This window comes from Motacilla alba, chromosome 10 (genome assembly GCF_015832195.1).
Source record: "Motacilla alba alba isolate MOTALB_02 chromosome 10, Motacilla_alba_V1.0_pri, whole genome shotgun sequence".
Classification (NCBI taxonomy): Eukaryota; Metazoa; Chordata; class Aves; order Passeriformes; family Motacillidae; genus Motacilla; species Motacilla alba.
Window position 1 is genome coordinate 7,670,858 of NC_052025.1, and position 25,426 is coordinate 7,696,283.

General features: G+C 43.1%; 2 protein-coding genes across 8 annotated transcripts in view; both read left to right on the forward strand.

Annotated features, from left to right (window-relative positions):
* NEDD4 (NEDD4 E3 ubiquitin protein ligase) overlaps positions 1-3,514 on the forward strand; it is a 51,163-nt gene extending 47,649 nt beyond the window's left edge. For all 7 annotated transcript variants that reach the window (XM_038146860.1, XM_038146861.1, XM_038146864.1 and 4 more), the window contains 2 exons: positions 1,559-1,631; positions 1,709-3,514. In XM_038146860.1, the coding sequence (XP_038002788.1) occupies positions 1,559-1,631; positions 1,709-1,811 (176 nt within the window). In that variant the 3' untranslated portion in view covers positions 1,812-3,514. The remainder of the gene's footprint in view (positions 1-1,558; positions 1,632-1,708) is intronic.
* A 13,582-nt stretch (positions 3,515-17,096) lies between these two features.
* Positions 17,097-25,426, forward strand: part of PRTG (protogenin) — a 75,809-nt gene continuing 67,479 nt past the window's right edge. Inside the window, exons 1-2 of the mRNA XM_038146977.1 lie at positions 17,097-17,207; positions 17,896-18,198. Of these exons, the coding sequence (XP_038002905.1) occupies positions 17,144-17,207; positions 17,896-18,198 (367 nt within the window). The 5' untranslated portion in view covers positions 17,097-17,143. The remainder of the gene's footprint in view (positions 17,208-17,895; positions 18,199-25,426) is intronic.

The following is a 25,426-nucleotide window of genomic DNA, read 5'->3' on the forward strand; positions in this document are numbered from 1 at the left end:
GCTGCCATCAGCTATTATGTTTTCTGCTAGACTACTTTATTAAGGCTAAAAGTGCTTGAGATGCTGTGCAACTGACTGAATAGTCTAACTTGCCTCTTTGATGAAACATTTCCTATTTTATAAACAGGACATTAATTTGTTAATAAAACAAAAGGATTGTGAACAAAACCCCCCATCTTGTGTTCCCATTTCTCCATGTCTTCATTTTCACCATAAATGCTTGGTTTATTTTTTTCTGTTCCATCAGTAAATGAGTTGTGGGTTGCAGTGGGAAGAACAGCGTGCTCAGCAGGCTTAGCCATGTGTCTGCTGTTGCACCTGAGCCTTGGCATTGCTGGTGTTACAGCACGTGCTCATCACAGGGGAACCCAGTCAGAATTCTGCTGCCTTAGGAGCTCTGCTTATTTGTCTAAGAATACTACTAGAGATAGAACTAAGAATTGATATGGGGAAAGAAAATGCTGAAATTCTTGGCTTCCTTCTACCAGGATTAGAATATACTTGAGCAGTTTTTTGTAGTTGTATTCACTCACTCATTAATGAAAAATTCAACTAGCAGTTGTCTTGCGCAGTGCTTTGTTTGTTTCTCTTACAGTTATTTCTGCTTTATTGTGGCCAGCATGCCGTCCTTACTAAACCCCAGTAACAATGGCATGTCCTGTACCTTGTTTTCGGTGTTTTCTGCTGGGCCGTGGCGCTGTGCCGCTGCCGGGCCGTTCCTTTCCCCGGAGCCGCTCCCTGGCCGCGATCTCCCTCTCGTGGCGCCGCCGGGCGCTCCTCTCCTCCAGCACCAGCGCTCCCAGCTCGGGAGCAATCCCAGCCGCGCCGGAGCACGGGCACGCTGGACAGACATTCTCCGACATAGTGCAGCTTTTGTCTTTCTCTTTTTTTTAACTGCAGTCTTCTCCCAGCTTAAGGAAACTTGAGCTTTTCCTTCCTTAACTCTTCTCCCAGCTTCTCCTTGCATCTGCTTGGTGAGAATTGAGTAGTCCAAGAAGCTTTGAGAGAGATGAGATGCTGTAAGACAGTTGTTGAAGGGTAGAGGGAGCTGGAGCTGTTTTTGCTAGCCGAAAAATGTTCTCTTAGATGCATAGGACCATCCTGGGAGTACACATATGATTGCCATGTTTCCAGAAGTTCTCAGTTACTCGATTTTTGTTGCTGCATAGGTGCATTGACTACTTCCTACCAGCTTATAAAACTTGGCACATGGTGATAAACATGTATAAGTTTTTACATGCAAAATTTATAAAAGTATAAAATTGTCTTGTCAAGAAAACTTCAATGCCAGCTACTATGCAAATACATTTAGGTCTTAGGCTTCTGAGCTGAAGGTGTAAAAGTCTCTTGAAACTGAGGTATAGCAAGAAATAATTAAAATACAAGGGAATTGGGATTATTGACTATTACTTTCTATAGTCTGTATTTTATTCATGTAGATAGCTCCTTCAGAAGTCAGACCTGGATTACAAAAGACCCCAAAATATGTCATCATTTGAATCTCTCATTATAAAAGGATTCCATAATAGGGTGAAAATTGATGTGTTCTTTTCTTCAGGTTCAAATGGACCACAGTTGTTCACAGTTGAACAGTGGGGTACCCCTGAAAAACTGCCAAGAGCTCATACCTGGTGAGTATTTAATTCAGATAAATTATGACCTCTAGTATAAGTGATAAAATACTTAAGAGTTTTCATCTGTTTTTCAGCTTTAATCGCTTGGATTTGCCTCCATATGACTCGTTTGAAGATTTATGGGATAAACTTCTTCTAGCGATTGAAAACACTCAGGGTTTTGATGGGGTTGATTAAGACACAGACATAAATTATGTTGGTCCAGTGCTGCAATTTCATTTTAAGGGTTTACAAACAAATCTGAATTTTCCAGGGACTACCATTGTATTTAGTCACATGGCTATTGAATCTTCATAGTACCGTGTGTAAAATAACTAAGTATTAAAAATCACTAACTTTTGAAAATGTATTTTGTCATTTCCATAGTTTTGTGTATTTGCTGATACATGCAATACACTCATTGGATCAGCCAGTGCCAAGTAAGTAAAAAACTAAAATGTTTTTAGCAGTTGCCTCTTGTACAATATTTGAGACTTTCCTGCAGTAAACTACTGAAGTAAAGCTGTGAAGAAGACTTTGCAGAGGATTTAAATTTGATTTGCTGCTTTAAGAGGAGCAACTGAAATTATTAAACTGTTTTAAAAATAACTCAGCCAAACAAAAAAAGCCAACAAACTTCATGTGTTACAGTATCATAATTTGTGCTGCTTCAGGCTCTTTGCAACAGATCTGCCCAAAGCACCTTATAATTCAGCATATTATATAAAACATTGGAAAACATTTGTTTGCAGAACACTGACTTGCTACAGTTGTTAGACTTCTGTTTAGACTTCTAACTTGCTTTTGCTAAAACAGTGTAACAAACCCAAGATTTTTATACAAAACAGATAAGCAGCATAATTCTGACTTTTAATGAGAAATTATATCAGTTTTTTGTTTGAATTTGTATACTGATGTTGGTTTATTGAGTGTTCATCACTTTTTTGGATAAATTTGTAGTTGAACGATAATATTTTCGATTCAGCCTTTTGCAACAAATCAATCCTAAAATGAAATTTGTATGGATATCACTCAGTATTTAGTTACTGATAGTTAGAGGCCTTTTATTATCCATTCTTGCAGTATTGCACTACATAACAATAAAGAACATGTTTACAGGGTTTTCTGGGCCAAATTCAGCAGTCTGTTATGTGCAAACTCCTCTGAACTGCATGGAGGTTATGCACATGTGATCAGGTGCAGAATTTGGTTCTGTGATATGTTTACAGGTTGCTAGTTTCTACAGCTGCATTTTTATATTTTTTTCTCCAGTGTTAGTCTAGAAACCAAATTTGTTAATACAGTATAACCAAAGTCATAACCAACAATGTGCAATTTATTGTAGATCAACTTCTCATATATAAATATTAGTTTGATTTCTTTTGTAAATGTGGGTCTTTTTTGTATTAATATTAACTTTTTTTTTGAGCAAGTGCTGGTTAAAATGATTAGCAAAATTGGTTCTTAAAGAAAACAAATTGGTTTGTATACCTGGCTTGCTCAAATTTTAACATTTTATTACCAATATGATCTGAGGAAATGACAGTACCTAGCTTTGGCCACCAAATTTCTGTTTATTCACAGTCTTTATAAATATGCAAGAAGGAAGTGTAGCACATCTCTCTCTGAAGATATGTAAATTATGTAACAAATGTTAATGGGTCTTAAGGGATATTTAAAATCCCACTTTGTTTTATCCTTGGACTAGGTCATTAGGACTGAGAGTATTACATGTAAATAAGGGTAACTTATACAAATTTCTCAAATCTATATGCAGTTTTGTAAAACGTGAATGATATATCAGTAAATCTGTATAGATTTGAATGTAGCAGGTTTTGTTGCATACTTTAAAGTATAAAATAAGGATCCTGAGAGCAGTAAATAAAAGTTTATTCTAATAAGTTGTGGTTCAGTTCTTTGAAGTTTCAATCACTAATCTTGAAATAGCAAGAATTGAGTAATTTTTGTACTCCTAGGTAGGCCACGGCAGTAGTTCCACCACAACATGCTGCTGCTTTTGCAGAGCAGTGAAGATGCAGCAGTGCTGTTTGCTGGTGTTCTGCTCCTGAGATGTGCAGCCTTGAGAAAACACACATTGTGGTTTTATAGAAGCTCTGGGTCACTGTCAGCCTTCAGTGCATGGCCAGCCTAGAGGTGCTGAGGGAGGCCCCTCAGCAAGGCCACTAAGCAGGTGAGGCAGGGCCAGGCTCCTCCCTGCTGGGGGAACCTTCCTGGCAGGTGCACAGCTGGGTGGGGGGTGAGAGAGGGCCCCTGAAGCCCTGCACCAGCAGCAGGGAGTGCCCAGCAGCAGGTGCTTTCTGTGGGCTTTCAACTGGGTTTGTGGGGGAGTGGTGATAGCGGCTTGTGCTTAAGTAAAGGAGAGCTTGGGGGTGCTGAGTGTCATAGAGTGGCCTAGGTGGGGAGGGGACCTTGAAGATCATCCAGTTCCAACCCCCTGCCATTGGCAGGGACGCTGTCCACCAGACCAGGCTGCTCAAAGCCCCATCCAGCCTGGCCCTGAACATCTGATGGGGCAGCCACAGCTTCTCTGGGCAACCTGTGCCAGTGACTCACCGTCCTCACAGTAAAGAAGTTTTTGGTAATATCTAATCTAAACCTACTCTCTTTCAACTTGAACCCATTCTCCCTCGTTCTGTCACTACATGCCTTGCCCCATCTATCCTGTAAGTTCCCTTTTGGTATTGGAAGGCAACAGTTAGGTCACCTTGAAGCTTTCTCTTTTCCAGGACAATCCCAATTCTCTCAGCCTTTCCTTAGAGGAGAGGTGTTCCAATCCTCTGGTCAGATGGGACAGGATGATGGGAGGGAGGCAGCCTTTGTGGAGGATGGCACAGGCTGAAGGGGACTTGCCTTGTATGCCTAAACACAGAGGCAGCCAGGGAAAAGCCAGGGAGGAGTAAAAGACATGGCTTGTATTGCTGGATGGAGTGAGGGCTGCAGAAGGGGCAGCAGGCTGGTGCAGACCCTTATGGGAATATCCTGGTCAGGACTTGCCCTAGGCTGCTGTTTGTCATGAGGAAGGGAGCAGGGTGGGTTTTGTAGCTTGTCAAGGAATTCTGGAACTGTAAACCCTGTCTCTTAGGGGAGACTAAATTCCCTCACATCTGTGGGCAGGGTGGTGCAAGGGGAAGCAGCCTGGGAGGATTCTGTAAGGAGTCATGGACAGCCAAACAAGGGTGCAGTCTTGGGCAAGCAGGGAGATGCTCTTTGGGATCTGCTGCATGTCCCTTTGCACTTGTACTTTCTGCACATCACCCTCTGTATTCCCTGAAGCACATGCACACAGAGAGAGGGGGAAGCTCCAGAGACACTCCTATGAACACCCATTTTTTTCACCAGAAAGAGTTCGGCATGCCAGCTTCAAATTTCTTATGTGCCATTGCAAGGAGAGGTTAACAGCTGCTTCCTTGTGAGCCAGCAACCAGCTCTGTCCCACTGATTTCATTGCTCTTAACACCCAGGTGAGGTGCCAGGTGAGGGGTAAGGAAGAAGAGTTTCTCAGGTAGGTAAGAGCTAATCTGGGGGGGAAAATGGATATAGGGTTGATGTTTGGTCTGACTTCGTGCAGATCTGGTTAAGAAATATTGATCTATAAAGAGACTGAAAGATGAGAAAGATCTTGAGAAAAATGTTCAGTCTCGGGCAGGGGATGGATCACAACAGGAGGCAGAGGATGACTGCAACAGGAATAGTTTTGCTTCTCTCAGCTTTAAAAACACCACACTGAAAATTCAGGGGAGCTTGTGATTGCAGTTTTCTGCGCTGCTTCAAGCTGGAGAGCTGTAAGCAAAACAGTTCCCTTTTGTTGGTTGTTGTACTTCTGCAGCTCAGTACTGGTTCCAGGAATCTTATATAGAACCTGGAGACTCCAGTGGAGGCTGTGCCTGGGATTTGGACTCTTGGCTGGGCTGTGGGTGGCCACAGGGCTCACTGGGCACTGGAGATGGCTGGGCCAGGCCCCCCGGGTCAGTGGGTGATGGGGCACAGCAGAGATGTGAGCTGCTGGCACAGGGGTTAGATGTGTTAGGATGGTGTGAAACTCTGGGAAACTTCTCAGGGGCTGAACTTCCCTAGGAAGTTAAACTATTCCTGTTGCATGTTTAATAAGGCTGGCGCTGGTGTTTATTTGTGTGTTAATTATTACAGTTATATAATAAAGGGTGTTTTTGAATAAATAGTTACGATACTTTTGAAGAGAATTTATTTAGCCTAAAAAAGGTAATTATATAGATTAAGCTCAACAAAGACTTGCAGTGGAAACTTGAAAATTTCTCCTTTACTCTGAAGGTTATGTCTGTGTAACTGCTCTGCAGTCTGGTGGGAGTTGAGACTTTAGGCATGAACAAGACACATTCAACACTCACTTGGAGGTTTGAGGCAGTGGGTGTTGTCAGCTTTTCCCTTCAAAATTAATTTCTCTCAACAGGCTGGGTGCTACTTGTATCAAGTCTCTCACTTCTCAAGGTGGTGCAGGTGATTATTCAGCATTCTGACTGCATCATGAGGTAGAGCTGTGGGTAAAGAGAAAGTTAAAAACAATTTCTATAGAAAGTTCCATTGAGTCTTCACTTATGCAGTTTGAAGAACACATTACTTGAATTCTTTTAAACTACTGTTAAAAAATCACATCTGTAGCGTATCAAACATATTTTTTATTAGCTACTAGGACTAGTGCATAAAACCTGAGCAAAATACATGAGTGTAATCTACTAATTTTCCTTCTTTATCCTGTCTCTCTTTCTCTAACCTCACTATTTCATACATACACTTACTTTGTAAGCTATCTAGTGCCTTGACATTTGATTTGTTCTGTAGATCCATAGCACAGGTTGGTGCTATTTCACTAATTGATGACATCTTTACAAAAATCTGCACATGCGTCCTTGAAATCTGTGGCTGCCTCTGGCGTACTGTCAATGTGGAACATGTCCTGGATCAGCACATTTCCTTTTTCTTTCCTTGTGTGGTTTTTTCAGTGCAATTTCAGCATTACTTACCAAATACATGATACTCATTAATTCCCTAGGGTGGGAATTGCATTGTGGCAATGGTAACTTGCTAAAACATATGAAATACTTAAAACTGAATTTGTGTACTTCTAAATGTTGTCTTCATTTTACTAATTTCTTGTGGCATCAAAAATAATGTCAGTTGATAGGAAATGAGATTCTTCTGTTATTTTTCATGCTGTCTGTTCATGTGTATTTTCTTTTCTGTTTCTCATTAATTAGTTTGTTGTGGTGCTTGAGTTCTTCACATAGGGTCTTATGATACTGCTTTTCTATGAGATTTTGCTTTTCATCAGGCAGTTTGTTTATTTTAATATCTCCCCGTTTTATGAGCTATTAAAAGACTCACTCTGCAGTTCTTATGATGTGAACTGAGAGGAACTCATTTATCGTCAGTCTGACCACCACCAAGCAGCCATACCTCTGGTGGCCTAGAAGCATGTTTTTGAAATGTCTATTCATTTAAAAGATAACCCACATGTACCGTCTTCCATGGTTATAAATGGGAATTAAGCATTTAACAGCTGTCATTTTGCTCTGCAGCATCACAGAATCAGTAGGAGATGCAAGCACAAGCTTTAGTGCTCTTATACTAAATCATTTTTCTTTGAAGTGGAGACTTAATTGCTTTTTCTCTGTGGAACGTATATCACTAGCACGCTAATCAGAATACAAACAGCTCACAAAGGGGATAATGAGGGAGAACTTCCATGTAATGCTTGGTTTATTGTGCACGTGATTCTGTAGAAAAATGTTTTGTTTTGCTGAGCTGTCCTTAATTTGAGGTTTCTTGTTTAATGAGACTTCAAACAAATTTTGCATTGTAGGTTTCAGGTTCTCATCCCAGAGAGAGGCTTGGGATTTTGGGGAGGGGGAGGCCAAGCAGCTTGGAAAACCTAAACAGACATTAAGTAAGTGAGCCTGCCTCCTGAGGAAAGACAGATAAGGCAGCTTTACCAAATGTGACAGAATGTAAAACTTCCCGTTGAAATACACCAAAGTCTGAAAACATACATTACAATTTGTTTTTCTTAACCAATTTGAGTTTAATTCAATGGCAAATGTTTTCATAATTGTTGGCTTTTCTGGTATTTTCTACTGAAAATAGAAATATTGAAATTTTTCTGATTGGGGTTTTGTTTTGAGGGCTGGGAAGTGTGACCTTTTAGAGGATGTGAATATACCTCCCTCTATGCACTGCTCCTTGGGAGTATGCAAAATGCTAAAGGTTTAAATCAAATTGCCCCGAGGACTGCTTACTGACCTTTTGAATGCAAAGCTGTCAAAACCTTCAACTAGATATCAGCTAGAGAAGAACATTTAAGGCAGATCAATGCAAATAGAAAAAAAAAGTGGTTTTGACTTTTGGTAACTCCTAGTTAGTGAAGAATAGTTCCTGTGCTGCAAGAGCTGCTGGGAGCAAACATGCACTTTCGTGAAGGAGTTGCTGTGAGTAACATGTAATAGTTACTTTTCAGGAAAAACCTTTTATAATCTGCTTAAGAAATTAGAAGTTTTCATTAATTGCCAAATCCTGATATAGTTATCTGAGCAGGATGCTTCATTGACTTCAAAGGGATTTTTGTCTACTTAAGGAATGCAGGGTCAGGCCCTTAACTAGTGATAACTTTCTTCAGTGGCTTGTCAGATATGACAAACTATGCCACTTTAATAGAAGTTACCCAGGCCAGGCCAGGCCATGCCATCCCTTTGTCTGGAAAATCTGCTTTCTTCCTTTGCCCAAGTAAAGGAATTTCTCTATAGAAGATATTAGAAATTACTCTCTAGCTGAAGCTGTAGTTAATGAGAATATATTTTATTTCTGATGAACAGCTACAACACATTATTTTCTAGTTATGATTATATAATAAATTCAGTTTCAGAAAGTGTTTGATGGAGTTGTGAGCCCCTCCATTCTATGTACTGTTGCCCAGGAATTAGTTGTCCCTCCTTAATAGATTGATGCCTAATTAGTTGTTCATGCTCTATTGCTTGCTGTAATGCAGAGTTTTAAATAAATGCCTGCCTTTCTATGTAGACCCACAGAAATGGGCCCAAAACCAGGGGACTGAGAAACTATTCATTCCTATTTTGGGTCTCAGTCCAGTAGTTAAAGACATCCTGTGCTGAAGACTCACAGAATAATTATTTCACAGGTTATAAAAAGTCATTCTTTGTGCTTTATCAGATTGTTATAAGTGCTTTTCTTAGTATAATTAAAGATTAGCTGTCAAAATGTGAGGTGCTGCTTCATCCAATATAATATAATGGAGCTGTAGTTATATGTAACTAAAAATTATTATTTTGCAAATTAATTAATTTTGCTATTCTCCACACTGAGAATTTGGGGTCTGACTGTAAGCTTTTCTAAGGACAGATTTTCATTTTTATAGATGTCTATAATTTTGTAAAGATAAAAGGTGAAGTTGAAATTTTGCATGCCTACATAGACCTGAATTTGAATAATGAGCAACATTTTGGTCACGTAAATGCTTTTCTGTACTGGAAAAGGTCCAACTATTTAGTTGACTTTGAAGGTGCAAACAGGCTGCATCAGTTGATCTCTCACTGGAGAAAGAAATTAATCTTGATTAGGCTGCATGTAATTGAAGCAGCTCCATCAGTTGGTGTGGGGCTGCAGCTGCTGCGGGGCTGGGCTGTGGTGGGAATGGGCTGCAGGATGTGACTGGAGGTGTCCTGCACTGGAGGTGTTAACAGGGCAGGCTCCAACTGAAGCCAGCAGGAGTTTGAAAACCCAGCAGGATTTGGAGGGCTGCTGTCTGTTTGTTGAAGGTTTGCTCCGGTTAGGCATCGTGCTTTGGGTGCTGCAGCTTGCTGAGGCAGGGTGGGATGGCCCCAGCTGCTCCAGATGGGACTTCCACTTAGGCTGCAGTGGCCTGGTCCTCAGTTGAGCACATTTGGCCAGTTTAACTCCCTAACTTGTCATAACTGTCCCACACACATGGCACACATACTTTTTTCCCCCTAGTTACTTAGTATGAGCATTTTGGTATATACTCCATATGTGTATTATTTAAACAATACAAGTTCTGTCATGTGCCAGCATCTGGCCTCTGTGGTCTTACAGAGGTATCTGAACACAAATAACAGCAAAATGTTATTTGGCATTTAGCAAACATAATCCTGGACTAATGATTAGCAGAACAGATAGCTGGCTAGCAGCACAGTTACACTATGAGCAGCTTTAACTGCTGGTTGCTCTCCTGATACATTATGCACCCATGCCTGTGTATACCACACACTAAATTGAACCAGGGAATTAATTCCTGCAAAACAAAACAAAAGAAGTTGTAATTTGCCCCCCAAGTTATTTCTATCGGGATTAGTTCTCTTGATTCCTCACTTGGCCACACAACCTCTTTGCAACTGGCAGTGCCTATGCTGGGGTTGCAAGTGCTGAATTGCATCAAACTGAAGGCACCTGAGGATGTGCTTCCAGCAGAGCTTCTGATCTTCTCCTGCTCTGCTGTGCCTGGCCAGAGACCAGCTGGAGACGTAAGCCAGGTTAGTAACAATGCAGGGGGAGGAGGAATTGGGGTGGGCTGCTTTGTTTCCCCACAGTCCCTTGGGCCACACAGGGTGCTGTGGTCCAGCTGTGTCTCCTGCCTTCATATCCTGTCCAGCCCTGGGCAGACAGTTCTTCCAGAGCCTTTTATAAGGAGAGATCCCCGCAGGTTTCCAAGTGACTCCTGCAGCCCAGCTGAGATAAAATCCCAGCAACTGCAACTGATGGAGGTAGCAATTTGGGCATCAAAAGAAATCACCCCTGCAATGCCCAGCTTTTGGCTCCCCTGGGTTCACCCCCCTCAGCTTGCTCCTTGCACCGGGGTGTTGCCTTTAGCGGGTCAGCCCAAATTCCCAGCAAAGCCGTTTTGGTGCAAGTCACAGCTTCGTGTGGCCCTTCAAAAACATCTCGGTCTGCATCCCCAAAGCCGCCTTGTGCACAGGGGCGTTTGCAGGCCCAGTCTCTGTGTGCATGTGAGGGGGAGGAGGTGGTGGGAACATGCCTTGAAGGCTTCAAATCTGTTTATCTTCACACTCCTGAGAGGCGATCGCTCTCCCGTGACAGGGCAGCGCGCTGGAGGGAGCAGCGCTGGCAGCACCGAGATAAACCCATGGGGCACAGCCTGCTTTGGCCAAGTGGCCTCTCCCTGACCAGCAATTCCTTATGTCTCTGGGAGATGAAATGGGACAAGAGCAGCAGGAAGCCTCCCCCAATCCTTCTTTTTAATAGTTCCTTGGGATAAATTGTAGATAAGAGGAGAGACCACATTGTTAACATGCTGAGAATGCAAAGACAAAGGAAAGACAATCTTTCGCAGCAAAATAAATAGGTATCTGTAACACAGTATATTCAGCAGTATGTCCAAGTGCTAGCTAGCCTCTGACTTGCCTTGTTTTTCATTTATTTTATTTCTAATATTTGTTTTACTTTTGTAAACATACAACGAAAAGAGGAAGAAATTATTTGCCTGTTTCCTGTTGTAACAGCCAAATGAAGGTAACATATAGGGATGAAAGGAGACCATATTTCATGCCTGTTGCTAAACAAATAGCTGCAGAACAGTGGGTTATCATGATAAGCATGACAGACTAACAAAAAGCTGCCTCTGAGAGATTCCTTTGTAGATTGAAACATAGAAAAGGGTAACCTAGGAGATATTTTCTTTCTGTGGAGTTATTCTTGGTCTGATACTTATTTTATTGACCCAGTGCCTAAACACTTTGACTTATGGAAGATAACATCAGATCACAGTACTGCAGCTTTACCAGGATTTTGTTTGTTTCCATACTGGGGAAAAGGTTGAGAGACGGAACTGCACTGAGCCAATTAAAAAATATATACATTGCAAATGCATTTTATGGGACAGCTCCTGTAAAATGGGAGTCTCCACTTGCTGGCTACTTCTGTGCCTCATGATTTCTACATATGCATAAACCCTTTATGAAAATATTCTGTGTGTTTCAGTGTGCAAATTCCAGCTGCTGATGCCAGTCTGCTGTCACTTTGGTCCCATGCCAGCCAAGTAGTGAGGACTTCCCTCCCAGGATTGCTGAGCACTCCTGAGCTCAGAGGAAGTAAATGGTGCTTAGCTCCTTGTTTGGAAGCCCAAGGTGGCATGGCAGGCTCACTGGCCTGGGAAATGTTCATGATGGTTTGGCTGATCTGAGCTGCTGTCACACGCTATTGCCATACCTTCTGCTCCATGTTGCAACCCTTGGTGTTTCTACACCTAAGAGCCAGGTTAGGGAGATTAAGCAGGAAAAAACAAGCTCTACTGAAAAACAGAAAGGGTTTTCGGGCAGGTTATGTCTTCAGAGAAATTCAGTGAAGCAGAGGAGCATCAGCTGTGGCATGAAGACCAGAAGAGAGAGCTTGGAGCTGCAATAAATCCAAACTTCACACCATAACATCTTAACACTGTATCTGAGAGCAAGGGTGCATCTGGGATCAGGTATGTCCCTTTCTCTGTAGCTCTGTGGTTTGTTAAAAGTACCAACAAGATCCGGTGGCTTGCGTCTAGGAGACTGACCAAAAATAATTAGGTATTTTTCACACCTTCGAGTAGCAGCAAATGGGCATGGGAGAGCAAGTGAATGCACTTTGCCAGATCCCTATGAGGCTGCTCTTCCAAACTGCCTGTGGTTACCTCTGGCAGCAGGGGAGAAGATGATGGGATGTCACCCATAAATTCATGGCAGGGTTCCTCTCCATTCTGGTGTGATGAGCCTTAAAGGGTCGGGGTAAACATCTGGAGGCTGCCTCTGGGGCACTGTGAAACAATCTGGCAAAGGTACACCACTGGTTTGGGCCCGTGAAACACTGGAAGGTGGCTGGAGGGGGAAAATATGCTAATACAGCAAATAAAATTATTGCTTTCACTTTGGAGTTGTTTTTTGATGAGATGAGAACTGTGTTAAAATGCCTTTGTTTAGGTGTGCTTTTCCTGTACGCTAAGGCTGCCTGGAGAGAAAGTACATTAGCATCCCAAGGGCTCAGCCCAAAGTGTCCTTGCCCGTCTACTCATGGAAGGAGTAAACCTCTGCTGAGAAGGCAACGGAGCTGGTAACTGTACACAGGTTTAGAATGAAACAAGAATCTACTAATTGACCAAAAGTGCCAAAAGTAAACATTTTATGGTGGGTCTTAATAGAGTTAGTGTAACATACTTAAAACCTGGGAATACAGTTGTCATTGGGTCAGGAGTTTGGCATGAGAATCAAGGAAGTGTCTAAACATGCTTACAGTGACACCAGATCAAAAAACTCAGAGCAAGAACTGTAAGGACAAAAGGGGCTACCCCGAGAAGAAGAATTAATGACACACTGCCACGAGTGCAGTGTTGTGGCAGCCCCTTAGCTGGGCTTTGGGGACTCTGTCTGAAGGCAGAGCTGGCTGGTGCAAATTGCAGTAATTCCCCTGCAATTAATGGGTTTCTGGCAATTACCACTGCTCCCAGCCTGTCCTGGGCTGCAGCTCCCGTACTGCTACAGCCACACTCAGCTGCCTGTGCTGCAGGTACCCTGTGGTGGCTGCAGCTCCAGCTTCCTCCACACCAGCAGTGACACCAGCAGCTCCTACCAGCAGAGCTGGAGGATGAGCTGGGACCTGGCACTGGTAGCTGGGAAGGGCTGAGCCTGTGGGGGACCAGAATAATGATTATATGCCCATTTGAAAATAGATCTGGGCTCGGGACCCCACTCCCACATCTTATGGGCTACGGTTAAGTGAGGATAGTGATTGCACATATTCCAGCGGGGACACTTTCAACTGCTGTAAATAACTCTCTCCTCATCTCTCATTTTCCACCCAGGGGTGCTCATTCCCCTCCTTTCCTGTTCCATGATGTTGTGGTGTTAGAGCACAGCCATATGAAGCCAAAACAAGAGAAAAGGTCATGTGGGCAAAACCACTTTCCCATTTCTGAGCTTGTTATATCAGGTGGGATGCAGCAGCATGTGAGAACCCAGCTCCACCCATGCTGCTGTGACAGCTTTTTCCAGACCACAGGGATGAAAGAGCTAGCATGATGCTATTCATTTTCTCAGATAGGGGTGAAATGCTCAGTGCAAAACTGAGCACAGACTAAACAGGACTGTTTCTGGTTTAAACTGAAGGAGGTGTAAATGTTATAACATCAGAAAAATTGTATTCTAATGTGCAAAGAACTGCATTCTTCATCCTGGGTTTGAGACTGCAGTGATTTGATAAATACAGAGTTCACATTGGGAAGTTCCAGTTAGTGAATTTCCAGCTTCTTTCCTTTTCCTGAGGCTGCTACATTCCATCCCAGGGAAGACTCCTGGCTATCCGTTTGCTTTCAATAGATGTTGGGAACACTTTAGACAAAACGTATAAACACCACAATCATGAGATTTCATTCATGTTTGGAGAATCTTTGGTTCACAATAGTACCAAAAATCTGGATTTTATAGCCCTAGCTCAGTTTAGCAGTCCTGGAGGTATTGCCAGCTGCCCTTGGAGCAAAACATTGAGTCAGTTCTGTTCAAGTCAATCTGATTTTTAAAATCTTTCTTTCCAGGAAACATATAGATCAGTCTGGCCAGGGCTGAGGTTGAAATGCAGCATAAGGTAAATCAGGTTATTTACAGACAGCAATCTCAACAGCATGCTGTTGATGGCACTTCAAAGAGAGTTCTTACATAAAAAAAGTTTCAAAAATTGGGGAAGTTTGGATAACCAAAAATACAGCTAAATTCAAGCAAAAAAAAAAAAAAATCAGTGTTGGTGACAGAAGAAAAATTGCTGACTTGCAGCAAAGTAGGCATGGCTTTGTTTATGTTGGCTGCAAGATCTTGTGTTCCTGGATTGCCTTTCTGTCTTTCTCAAGATAGTGCTTCTGAAATGGTTGGTCAAGTAGATAATTGTGTTAATTGGCTGCATATTTACAAATACAGTGTATTTGACAAAGTTACAACTGGCAGCGCCTTTAAACTGTGGTTCAATGAGTTTATCAGATACGTGTGAATTTAGATATGTTATCACAAGTCTGCACTATCTCTTACCCAATTAATTATTTGGAAATGTGTTAAAACAATGAATCCCGACAAATTAAAGAGGGAGAGTTTATACTCATCTAGCTATTGAACTGCTTATTCTAGTAGGAATTGCATTACTTATTTTGTTAAACAGAAATGTGAAAATGAAGATATTGGTGTTTGTAGCTGCCCAGACACAGGCACAAGGAGCATTCCAGAGGGAAGCACTTGCTTTGTTAAGCCATTTAAGACAAATATTGCATTTGATCTCATGAGTCAAAATCTCCTGGCTGGCACAGTGTAGTTCAGGGAGATGGTAAAGCACTTTCCTCATCACAGCAGAACACAGCAGTGAGCACAGATGACACAGATAAGGCAAACCAGCCCGCAAGTAGGACAGGACTACAACTTGCTCTCTCTCTGTTGGCTTTTATTCAGTCCCCTGGTCAGCTTAGACCAACTCCTCCTTCAAAAAGGGCTAGTAAATTGGGCAAGGAGGTGTTCCCCTCGGACAGGTGGGATAGTGTCCAGTGCTGGGCAGTACAGCTCAGCCACCTACTCATGCCTGCAGGAAGCAGAGCCAAGGTCTGCAGGGAAATGACCTTACATCTCCCAGGGACAGCTCCAGCCACTCCACCGACTGACTGAGGCATCTGGCATAGAAATGTTACTGGACATTGCATTCTCTACTGTGTTTTTCTTGTAGGTATGCTGAGCTCCTCTAGTAAATCTCAAATGCAGGTCACACTGATGAACCAGAGTTTAGCATGAGCTGCAGGTGAAAGTTGTGTGTTTACCACAAGAAAGAATGAATATTTAGTCCTTAATGCTCAAAAATAATATAAACATAACTGCTTGTGATTCTTTTTCATAGTTCACACTTTTCTTATTAGATAAATTAAAACACTGAGGAAAATTGAAAAATATTTGGTGAAGTGGATCCTGTTGCTGTATTTGGACCTATTTGGACACCAAAGCAGTGCATGGGCAGTTCTGATCTGCAAAGTAAAGCTGTCTGGATGCTTTTTGGGTAAGTGATTTGCATGTAAAGCAAATATTTCCTAATTATCTTCCTTGTATTTTTGACAAGTGAAGAAGGTGATGTAGATCAACCTATGGCTTACATCACGTTTTAGTAGTTCTGATTTTCTCCTGAAGACTTTCAGAGGAGTCACTGACTCAGGCTGTAGCCAGACCCGGTGATGATGCAGCAGAAGGGACTGGTGTGGCTGCCAGCTCTCAGCTCTGTGAGCTTTGCAGTGCTGGCAGGAACAAAAAGCAGTAAAAACTTGCCTGTCACTGAAGTCAGCAGCTCTCACAATGAATGCAAACATAGGGCAAATCTGCTGAGTAAGAAGATGCCTTCCTACACGGTAACTTTAGAAACTAGAAATCTGAACAGACAAAAAAAGAGACTAGAAATTGCTGGCTGCAAGCATGGAGTAAAATTAGGGGTGGAACTGAAAGCTTAAATGATAGTGGCAGCATCTGATGCTATCTCCCATACACATTATGCAGAGGGTGCTGATAGCATAAATTCTGAAGCCATGTGTTCTGTTCAGGTTGCATTTTTGCAAGCTAGTTTGAGGCAGATGTGAACTTAAGACTGTTTTCTGAGGATGTAAGTAAAGGGCATCCTGGACAGCACAGCACTGTCCCATGTGGCCTGCTGGAAGTGGTTTTATTGGGGCTGTAGGATGGGCTCTGTGAGAACCACTAACAAAATTGGCTTTTTATTTGTGATCAGTGCCCATCCTCAAGTCATTTGTCTGCAAGTGTGGGAAGGCCGGTTTTAATCGGGGTGTGAGGATGCTCTGACACACCTGGACAGTTCAGCACCTACGCCGGGCAGTGCAGCGTCCAGGGCTCAGCACTGGTGATGTGCTGGCCCAGCACTGGCTCGGTGCTCTGGGCGGGGAGCTCTGGCACAGCCTTTCGGAAACGCCGCTCCAGGTCCGGCGCACGTGTTGCCGATGCTCGCCACGCCGGTGAGCCGTGCGGCGTTCCGGGGGAGCCCGGCGTCCCGGGAGAAGGCATGGCCGGCAGCTCCAGCCGCGGCTGGAAGGCTCAGCCCGCCCGCCAAGTACCACAGCCGGCAGCGCCTGCCCGCCTCGGGGGTCGGCCGAGCTGCCGTCGGGTCCCGGTGCCGCCGGGAGGGGCCGCGTCTGCGGGGCCGCGCTCGGCCCAGATGGCGCCGGAGCCCGCGGCCCCTCGTGCGCGCGGCCGGCCCCGCCGCCCCTCAGCATTGTCCGCCGCGACCCCCGCCCTGCGGCCCGCCCCGTCCAGCGGCGTCCCTCCCTCCTCCGGCCGGCCCTGCCCCTCGCCCCTCTTCTCCCCAAAGGCCAATGGAGACGAGATGCAGAGAGTAGGGCCGGGACGGGCGCGCCGGGGCCGCTCCGTCCGTCCCCAGTCTCCTCCCCTCGCCCGCTGACCGGTCTGTGGAGCGGCCGGCGGGGCATGCCAGCCGCGTCCCGCTGAATGGCGCCGCTCCGCCGCCGGCCGCTGCTGCGGGCGCTGCTGCTGCTGCTGCTCCCGCTGCCAGGTGAGTCCGGCCGGCCCGAGCCCCATTGTCCGCCCGCGTCCCGGCCCCGCTGCGGCCGCCGCACGTGGTTTTATTTATCCGGCATCGGCGGGACCGGCGGGGAGGGAGCGGGAACCGGCGGCGGCTCCGCGCTTTGTTCGCGCCGCGACGGGGCGGGGGGGCGCGAGGGGCGCGGGCGGTGCGCGGCCTCTCCGCGCTCTGGCGAGAGGTTTTCGCTAACGATTCCTTGTAAAATCAGCCTTTTTACGACGCGCTCCGCTCCGGCTGCTTTGGCAGGCTTGTAAAATTAGCGAGCGGGCCGGGCGGAGCGGTCGCACCTGTGTGGGCGCCCCGGCGCTGCGCTGCCCGCGCCCTGCGGCCCCGGGGGTCACCGCGCCCCCCGCCCGTGCTGTGGCGGTGCCCGGCTCGGTGAGGAAGGTGCTGATTCTCCGGCTCCTTAGCTTTTTACAGCCTGGGGGCTTCGCGCCGCGTGGAGTCAGTACCAAGTTTCCCCAGAGTTGTCCGAGTTGGGAACGAGCGCTCGGAGCGTGTGTGGTAGCGATGGCTTCACCTCGTGCTGCGGGTTCCGCGGGATGACTCGCAGCTCACAGTGCGCTTGGTAACTTGCATGTCTCTGCTCACATGTCTGTCCTTGCACGCAAAACCTTTTTTTTTTTTCTTTTTTCTTTTTTTTTTTCTTCTCTCTTAGGAGCGTGGTGCTTCAGTGAACTGTTTTTTGTGAAAGAGCCTCAGGACGTTACTGTGTCAAGGAAAGATCCGGTGGTTTTAGACTGCCAAGCCCGTGGTGAAGCTCCTATAACTATTACATGGCTGAAAAATGGAGGCAAAGTGTCTGAAAATGAACGGATCTACACTTTATCCAATGGCTCGTTGTATATCAGTGAGGTAGAAGGAAAGAAGGGAGAACTGTCTGATGAAGGATTTTACCAGTGCTTAGCTCTGAACAAACATGGGGCCATTCTCAGTCAAAAAAGTCACCTCACACTAGCAAGTAAGTCCCAGCTCTTGTTTTTTAACCTGTTCCTGAGTTTGTGGCGGCAATTCTCTGAACAGCACACAACAACCTATCATTTTGATTGTGTACCTGAAAAGTTAAAATGCAAAATCATAGAGTAATTCTAGAGAATCTTTATTTCTTTTTAAATGTATAAAGATTATGGGAAAAACTTATGATAGTCCCTTTTTCAGTCCCTGATGTGGCAGAAGTATCACAGGCACCTGTGAGACCTCTTGGGCTGTGTGTGGTGCCTTGTGTGGTGGTTTATGTGTGTCACTAGTCTCTGGAGCAGGTGGTGATGCAGGGTCATGCTAGCTACAGAAGTCCTGGGTCTTGTTTCCCAAGTGCTTTTCTAGCAGCCTTACAGGGGTTATCTACAGATCTGACTAAAAAAAAAATTCCTTGTTCGGTAGCTTGACGTTGTGTTGTGCCATCTTGGGGCAGGGTGGAATGATTAATGTAGATGTTAATCTCTGGGAGAGGAAAGAGGAGAAAAGTTTTCTGGGCAACCGTAAGGCCTTGCTTTTCTGACTTGTGTTCAGCCAAGCAGATGTGCGTGCTGTCCCTTTCGGTTCCTCTGGAACCTCCCATAAGGGCCTTTTTATGTGGTTCCACCGGGAAGGGAGAGTTGCATTTCTGGAGTGACTCCCTGCTGCTGGGTGAATGGTGAAGGAAATAGTTGTGTCTAAGTGCCTTTATGGCTTTAACAGACTGACCCCGGGTGTTTGTTGCTCTCCATTTTCCTATCATCTTTAAACATTGAGCAAGAGATGTGTGTGAGGGATGGAATGCTGGGCCTTTTTCCATGGCAGAGCAGACCTTTCTCACTAGACTACTTCTACAACATGATTTCCCTTTGCTTCCCAAAAGTACATGGGAATGCACTTTTCGAAGAAAAGTAAATTTTGGCAAAGGAAAGCAAACTTTCATTTCAAAGAAAGTATAACACAGAGAGTACACAGTTTATGTAGTCTTCTCATGTTCCCTCTATAATGGGACTTAACTGATGAACTTAATCTAATAGGAAAAGACTTCCTATGACCTCTTCGACCCTGTTCTTAGTAGCAAGTTGAATAAAACTAGTGCTGGTACCTCACTGAAAACTTGACATTAATTCTAAGTTGCAATTTTTACTAAATTCAATCTGAAACTAATTAATGAAATTGGTATATTAGTTTACATTAAAAAATGTGTGAATGTTAACATTGGTCAGTTTTTTTCTGTGTGCTACTGACCTGACTCTAAATACTGCCCACGAGATGCCCCAGGAAGGTGTGAAAAGCCTTGTTCAGTGAGCCAGAGCACTGGATGGTTTAAAACCATCCTGGAAGCAGGTGGCTCCAAGTGAGTGCTGAGTTTTCACATGCTGTAAGAATGTGAAACTCTGAAGTCTCAATTTCAAAAACCTGCCTACATATGACTTTTTATCTTGCTCATGTACAGGATCAAGAGACTAAGTAATTCATGGGTGCTTTTGGTAAAAAATGAAGAATTGTGATTTTTAACATTTAATCTCACTAAGTTTCAGAGTGTCAGCATGATTAAAAATTAGACAAGAAAACCCTCCTAAATGGGATAGATTTTTTTTTGTTGTTGTTGTTAACCAACATAAAGCTGGCTGATGGATTCTGTGGTAGGACTGGAAAATTCAGGGCTACTTTAAATTGGAAACATTGCAGAATGAGCTCTATGCTTAATACCAGAGAACTTCTGAAATAGTACAGAGCACTATGGTAGAATAGCTTGGTAATGCAATTTGATTTTATTCAGAAAATACTGAACTTCTGTAAGTGTTTGTTTCTCATGGGCACATTATTTCATCAGAAAGGTGGTTTAATTATGCTGATTTTTACCAAGAAGGTCTTGTGAACCAATAGATTGTGTGCTGTGGAGTGAGATTCTTGTTTTGCAGCCCTTTTTTTCCCCTCCCTCCCCTTCTCTGTAAGACTGTGACAAAAGGTTTCTTTTTCTTGTTTGAATACTTGAAAGGCTTTCTATGGCTGTTGGAGAAAACTGGAAGAGATAGCGGATCCATAATGATCACAGTAGGTGTTGTTGACTTAGTGATTAAGTGGTTAACTAGTGGCCAAACATGAAGTTATCCTATGTAGCAGTCTCTTCTCTTTAGTCATGCACCAATCTGACCTGTTTCAGAATGTCATCTTTACTGTAAAGCTGTGAAATTGGGCAATAATTTGTATTGTGATAATTTGGAGCCCATAAAACATGTGCAAAATTAGTTTTCTCTCTCATTTTTACAGTGTTTCTGCCTGCTCTCATGAACTGATTGAACTTTGCAGACATTTTAAGTGAAATAAATGAAAGTCTTGTGGGGGACTTTGTAGCCTTACAATTTTTCTTTTTAGAAGAAGTTGTCGGTTGCTGCAAAGGCAAATTACCTTGTGGTCAGGGTAGAGAAGGAACTATACATATTAAACAGGTGGAGAATAGGCATTAAATGGGCATTCTTTCTTTGGAGAAAAAAAGCAAATGCTCTCTTCAGTTGCTGGTAGCAGCAGGGTGTGAGGATGTTCTTTTACTTTGCCTGGTCAGAGGTTTTGCCAATAAGCTTATCTTTTGCTTCAGGATTGTAATGTTTAGTGTTGCATTTGGAAATCAAAAACTTTAATCTGTCCAAGAGTTTTAAGATCTGAACACACAAGGAGATCAGGTCTTGGTTTCTAAAGTTAGAAACTGGAAGCTGAAGGTTGCACTCTTGGCAAGAATTCCATTATTCATGTGCAAATTAAGAATTCACAGGGTTAAAAGGTTAGAAACTGGCCAGGATGAGGTTTACCCTTGTGATAAAGAGCAGATGACCCTCATTCATTGGCCAAAGCTTTCATGTAGCTCCTCTGCAAAGTTAGTGATTGCCATGAATTGTTCTTGAGGAATGCAGAAATTCAAATGTGAGCAGGCCTTTCCTTAAGTGTCACTATGGAGCCTTATCTCCCGAGCACATCAGAGTAGGTCTGCAGGGACAGGGTTCCTCCCCAGAGGCCCCAAGGCTTTGCTTTCCTGTTGTTCATCCATGCACAAAAGAATTTGACTAATTTAGGGCTTTTTTTTTTTGGTGAGATCCCCCTACTTTTTTAAAAGGAAACTCTGGTGCTGAGGTAGTGCTTAGGTAAAACTAAATATTAGTTTCAGTACATGCTTGTAGTTACTTCCAAAGCTGGCTGATTGATGTGGGGGCAGAGGAGGAGGTCCTGCCTGCTGCTTGTGAGGGGAAAATGGTACTACTTAAGAGCATGACTTACTCAAAATTCGACTTTTGCCACTGCTACCGAGAGAGATCTCTTTGAACAGAATATAAAGGGAATGTAGACTTCAGAGAAAGTCCTTTTGGTGCAACTTTGAATCAGTCAAAAGTAAACAAGCTGAGATTCTTTTCCTGCATTTTAAAATTTGGATTATTCTATCACAGTTAACTAAGAGTCTAAAAATAAAGCTAGACTTCCATTAAAATATTATTCAGGAGAAATGGAGAAGGTAGATCATGCTCTGAAGCTGGTAACATGGGCATTGTGCAGTGATTGGATAGGTCACTCACTGTTTATGTCCTTTTCACAAAAAGTAGAAATTGAAGTCTTGAGATGGTTGGATGGTATATAAACAGCATTCCTGGATAACCCTTTCTCCTCTTGTAACTTGGCTGAATTGATTTTAATGTTTGTGAATTAGAAGAAATGTAAGCCTAATTCTTCTTGTACAGGTTTCTACATTTCACAAGAGTGAAAGGTGTTGCAAGCAGAAGGTTTCTGGGACATGCTCCTGGGGGGAAACTGTGTTGAGCCCACTGCACTGCAGCTTGAGGAATGCTGGGCCCTTTTCACAGAGCAGGCTGTACTTGGTGGGAAGTTCATAACTTTGCTTACCTGCTGAGGCAGTGATGTGACTTCAGGTCCCACTGTCCTGCTAATAATTTGCCATATTTATGTTTTATAGCCTAATAGCATCTTTTGCTCTGCTTTTAAATATTTGCACTGAGGAGTGCGTCCTGCTGAGCCTCTTTCTGTACTGTGGCAGTCATGTTTCCTTAGCAGTTCAGGAGTTTGTTGCCACTTTGGCATTGTGCAGTTCCTTGTGTGGGCACAGCTGCACGTGTAGCTAACTAAACAGGGAACTGGTCTGGGTTAAAATAATAGAATTAAAACAAAAGATGGTGTTTAACCCAGATGAGTTCCCCAATGTGGTTTGTCTTGGAGCCACTCGGTGATTGCACTGGTGTAACTGAGAGGACTGAAGTGGAGGTGGAAAGGCTTAGTGGGGTGGGGGAAGGTTAATGGAATTTACACTCATCAAACTATGGCCTTTGTGAAATGTGTAGGCAAAACTTTTGCCCCTCTGCTACTAATTTTTTTTAAATAATCTTTCATCTTGCCTTAAAATAAAAGGATTAATAGCTGTAGACTATCGATACAGTTTTCGCTTTCCGTGGAATCTGGCATTTCAGATCTCTTCCAAATGCATTGAGAACTCAAAGTTATGTTTAATTATTTTAAATAGCAATGGAGAGAGGTACAAATTTTGAGAAAGAAAGGTGGTATTAGGGGGCAGAAGTGTTTTTGGACTGAGGTGGAAGTGAAATGGCAGATGGCAGCTGTAGGCAATAGTATTGTATTGAAAATGAGCAAAGTCTTAGTGCTGTAGAACTGTGATGCTGTTACAGACAGCTCGAGGAACCTGGTGGTCTGGGTTTTGACAAGTGCTGCCCTACTGCTGTTGCTTTGATTAGTTGATTGAATATCCTGAGAGGAAAATTTGTTTCTAAGCTGAGAGTGCACATGGCTGATTGTTAGGGCATTTAAATTCCAGTGGTTTTAGGCAGGAGGATGAGGTTCCAATGTCTTAGTCAGCAATGTCAATTGATAACAATGAAGAACATTAAGATTTTTTGTTCTTTAACTGAGATATCCTGAAGAAATAAGAAAACTGGGAAGTACTGTCTTGTTAACCCTTTTTATTGGAGTATTTTCCTCTTCAACTTCCCAGGTGTCTCTTGACCTGAAGTCCTGCAGCACCTTGACAGAAGACAATGATCAGCATCTTTTTAAGACATAACCATTAGTTACCTTTTTTTGTTGTTGGACCAGGGCATTCCCTCCTTTTTCAGCAATGATTGGCTCCACTCGTAAGAGCTCTTCCACAGAATGAGGAATGGGCTTTTATATTGTTACCCAGATAAAAAAACTGTATAAAACTTTTCTTAGTGCACATGAACAGTGTTTGTTTCCACTACCATGTCACTTAAGAGGTGAGCTTTTTATGGGTTTCCTCAACACCTCAGTTTCAAATTTGTGTCCAGCCTAATGCCGGACTGAGGCCTGCCATGCCCTTGCTTTTCTTCCTAGCTAGTCAGACCAAAGCTGTTAGGGTTTATTTACTAGTTTTTATCAGAGTAACTTTACAATGCATAAAGTTTTTACTAGCATTCTTTTAACAAAGAATGCTCAATCTTTTTGGCAGTGCACTCTGTAGCTAATAAAACCTTCGCCTACATGAGAAAGGTTGAAGGAAAACAAGGTGCTGTGCTAGATGTTGTTCAGAGCTGTGTCCAAAAGCACTCACTCCTCACCTGGTGTGAGTTCTGTGTGCACAAACCTGTGGAGATTCCTTTCCTGCTTGCAAAGCAATGTATGGCTGCAAAAGATGCTGTTCTGTTCCTGCAGCGTGGTGCTCCCCCCCCACTGCTCCCTTTCTTCCCCCTCCCTTTTTCTCTGCATTTCTTGGTGTAGAAATTGTTGAAAGGGCATTCAGTAAGGCCCCCTTTTGTCAGCCAGCTCTGATTATCCTGAAGAAAAGGATCTCACTCTGAGCAGTTGTTTGCCTAGAGACTTGTTGTCACGTCTTCACAATTTAACAGCTGTGGCTATTGATGGTGTGCAGAACAATTTAAGACAATGACAAAAGAGAATCTTGGAGGAAGAATTTAAAAGTTACTAAGCGTTTTCCTACAGAAATATGGTCGTGCCCATTGTTGGACAAACTTGTGCTTCGTATTTGATTGTTTTCCTCAGCATTTTGTAATTTTTCCACACTTTATCTCCAAAATTGTGAACATAATCTTTATTTAGTTTTGCTTTTTTTTTTTTTGTTTTTGTTTCATCAATAGGCCCAGCTGTTAAATTGGGATTGATTACTTCCAGTCTTTATAACTGGTAATCACCACCTAAGTGAAAAAGTAATCAACAATGTCAAGACTCCACATTTTGTTGAGTAAGTGTAGGTTGTATGGTCAACATTAGTTACTAAGGTCAACCTCTAGGTAGCTTTTAAGCAGCAGCATTTTAAGCAGTGTTTACATTTTAAAGTTGATTGTCTCAGCAATTGAGTTAGAGGTGGAAAAAATCGCTCTAGATCATTTGTGTTAGGAGTTAGAAATCCATCTGGCAGCCTTCCAAAACCTGCATCTGTAGTGGAAACAATTTTTGGTTGTATGGATTAAATGGTTACTTTTAAAAGACCTAAACAGCAGACATAGGGAAGAGATGTCTGTTAAACCACCTGAGTATGGACAGTTTGCTTATGACTTAGTGTATGGAATTATTGCAAACTCCTCCTCTGTTTTTTCTGTATGAAAAAACTTTGGAGGGAGATGGCCTTCCTAAATTATTAGAGGAAAATATAAATAAGCATTACTAGACAGATTTTTTTTCTGCTGCTTTTACTTTGTTTCATAACTCTCAATAATAATTCTATTGGTTTTGTTGGTTTTTTTTAATGAAATCAAATTTGGTCTTAGGTGAATGGAAGGGGTTTTTTTGTTTTTAACAACATAAACACCATCAAAGACAAAATAAACTAAGTTGCATCTGGTTAATACAGTTAACATCTCAAGGGCCTGTTCAAACTGCTTGTTTCTCGAGTGCCCATCTCTTGTAGTTCTGGTAAAGGTTTCTGACATATCAGAGCATCTGCAGCATAGGGAAATAGAATCTTGGTGTCATTTCCCCAGAGGCAGACAGGTCTGCTCCTGAAGTTCACTTAGATTCTTATTATCAAAACCCAACAATGACAGAATGTGTCATCTTTGTATTTTATGGGGTAAAAATTTCAGGGTTCCTGAGCCTTTCTGTGCCAGTATTGTGCTAAACAACTTTTAAAACTCCCACTGTGGTCAGGGTCTCTTCTGACTTTGGCTGATGAGAAAACTGTAAATTATTTGGTAGCTAAGCTTAAGCAAGTTTGGTTCTAGCCTGAACATTGTAGCAATAGTATT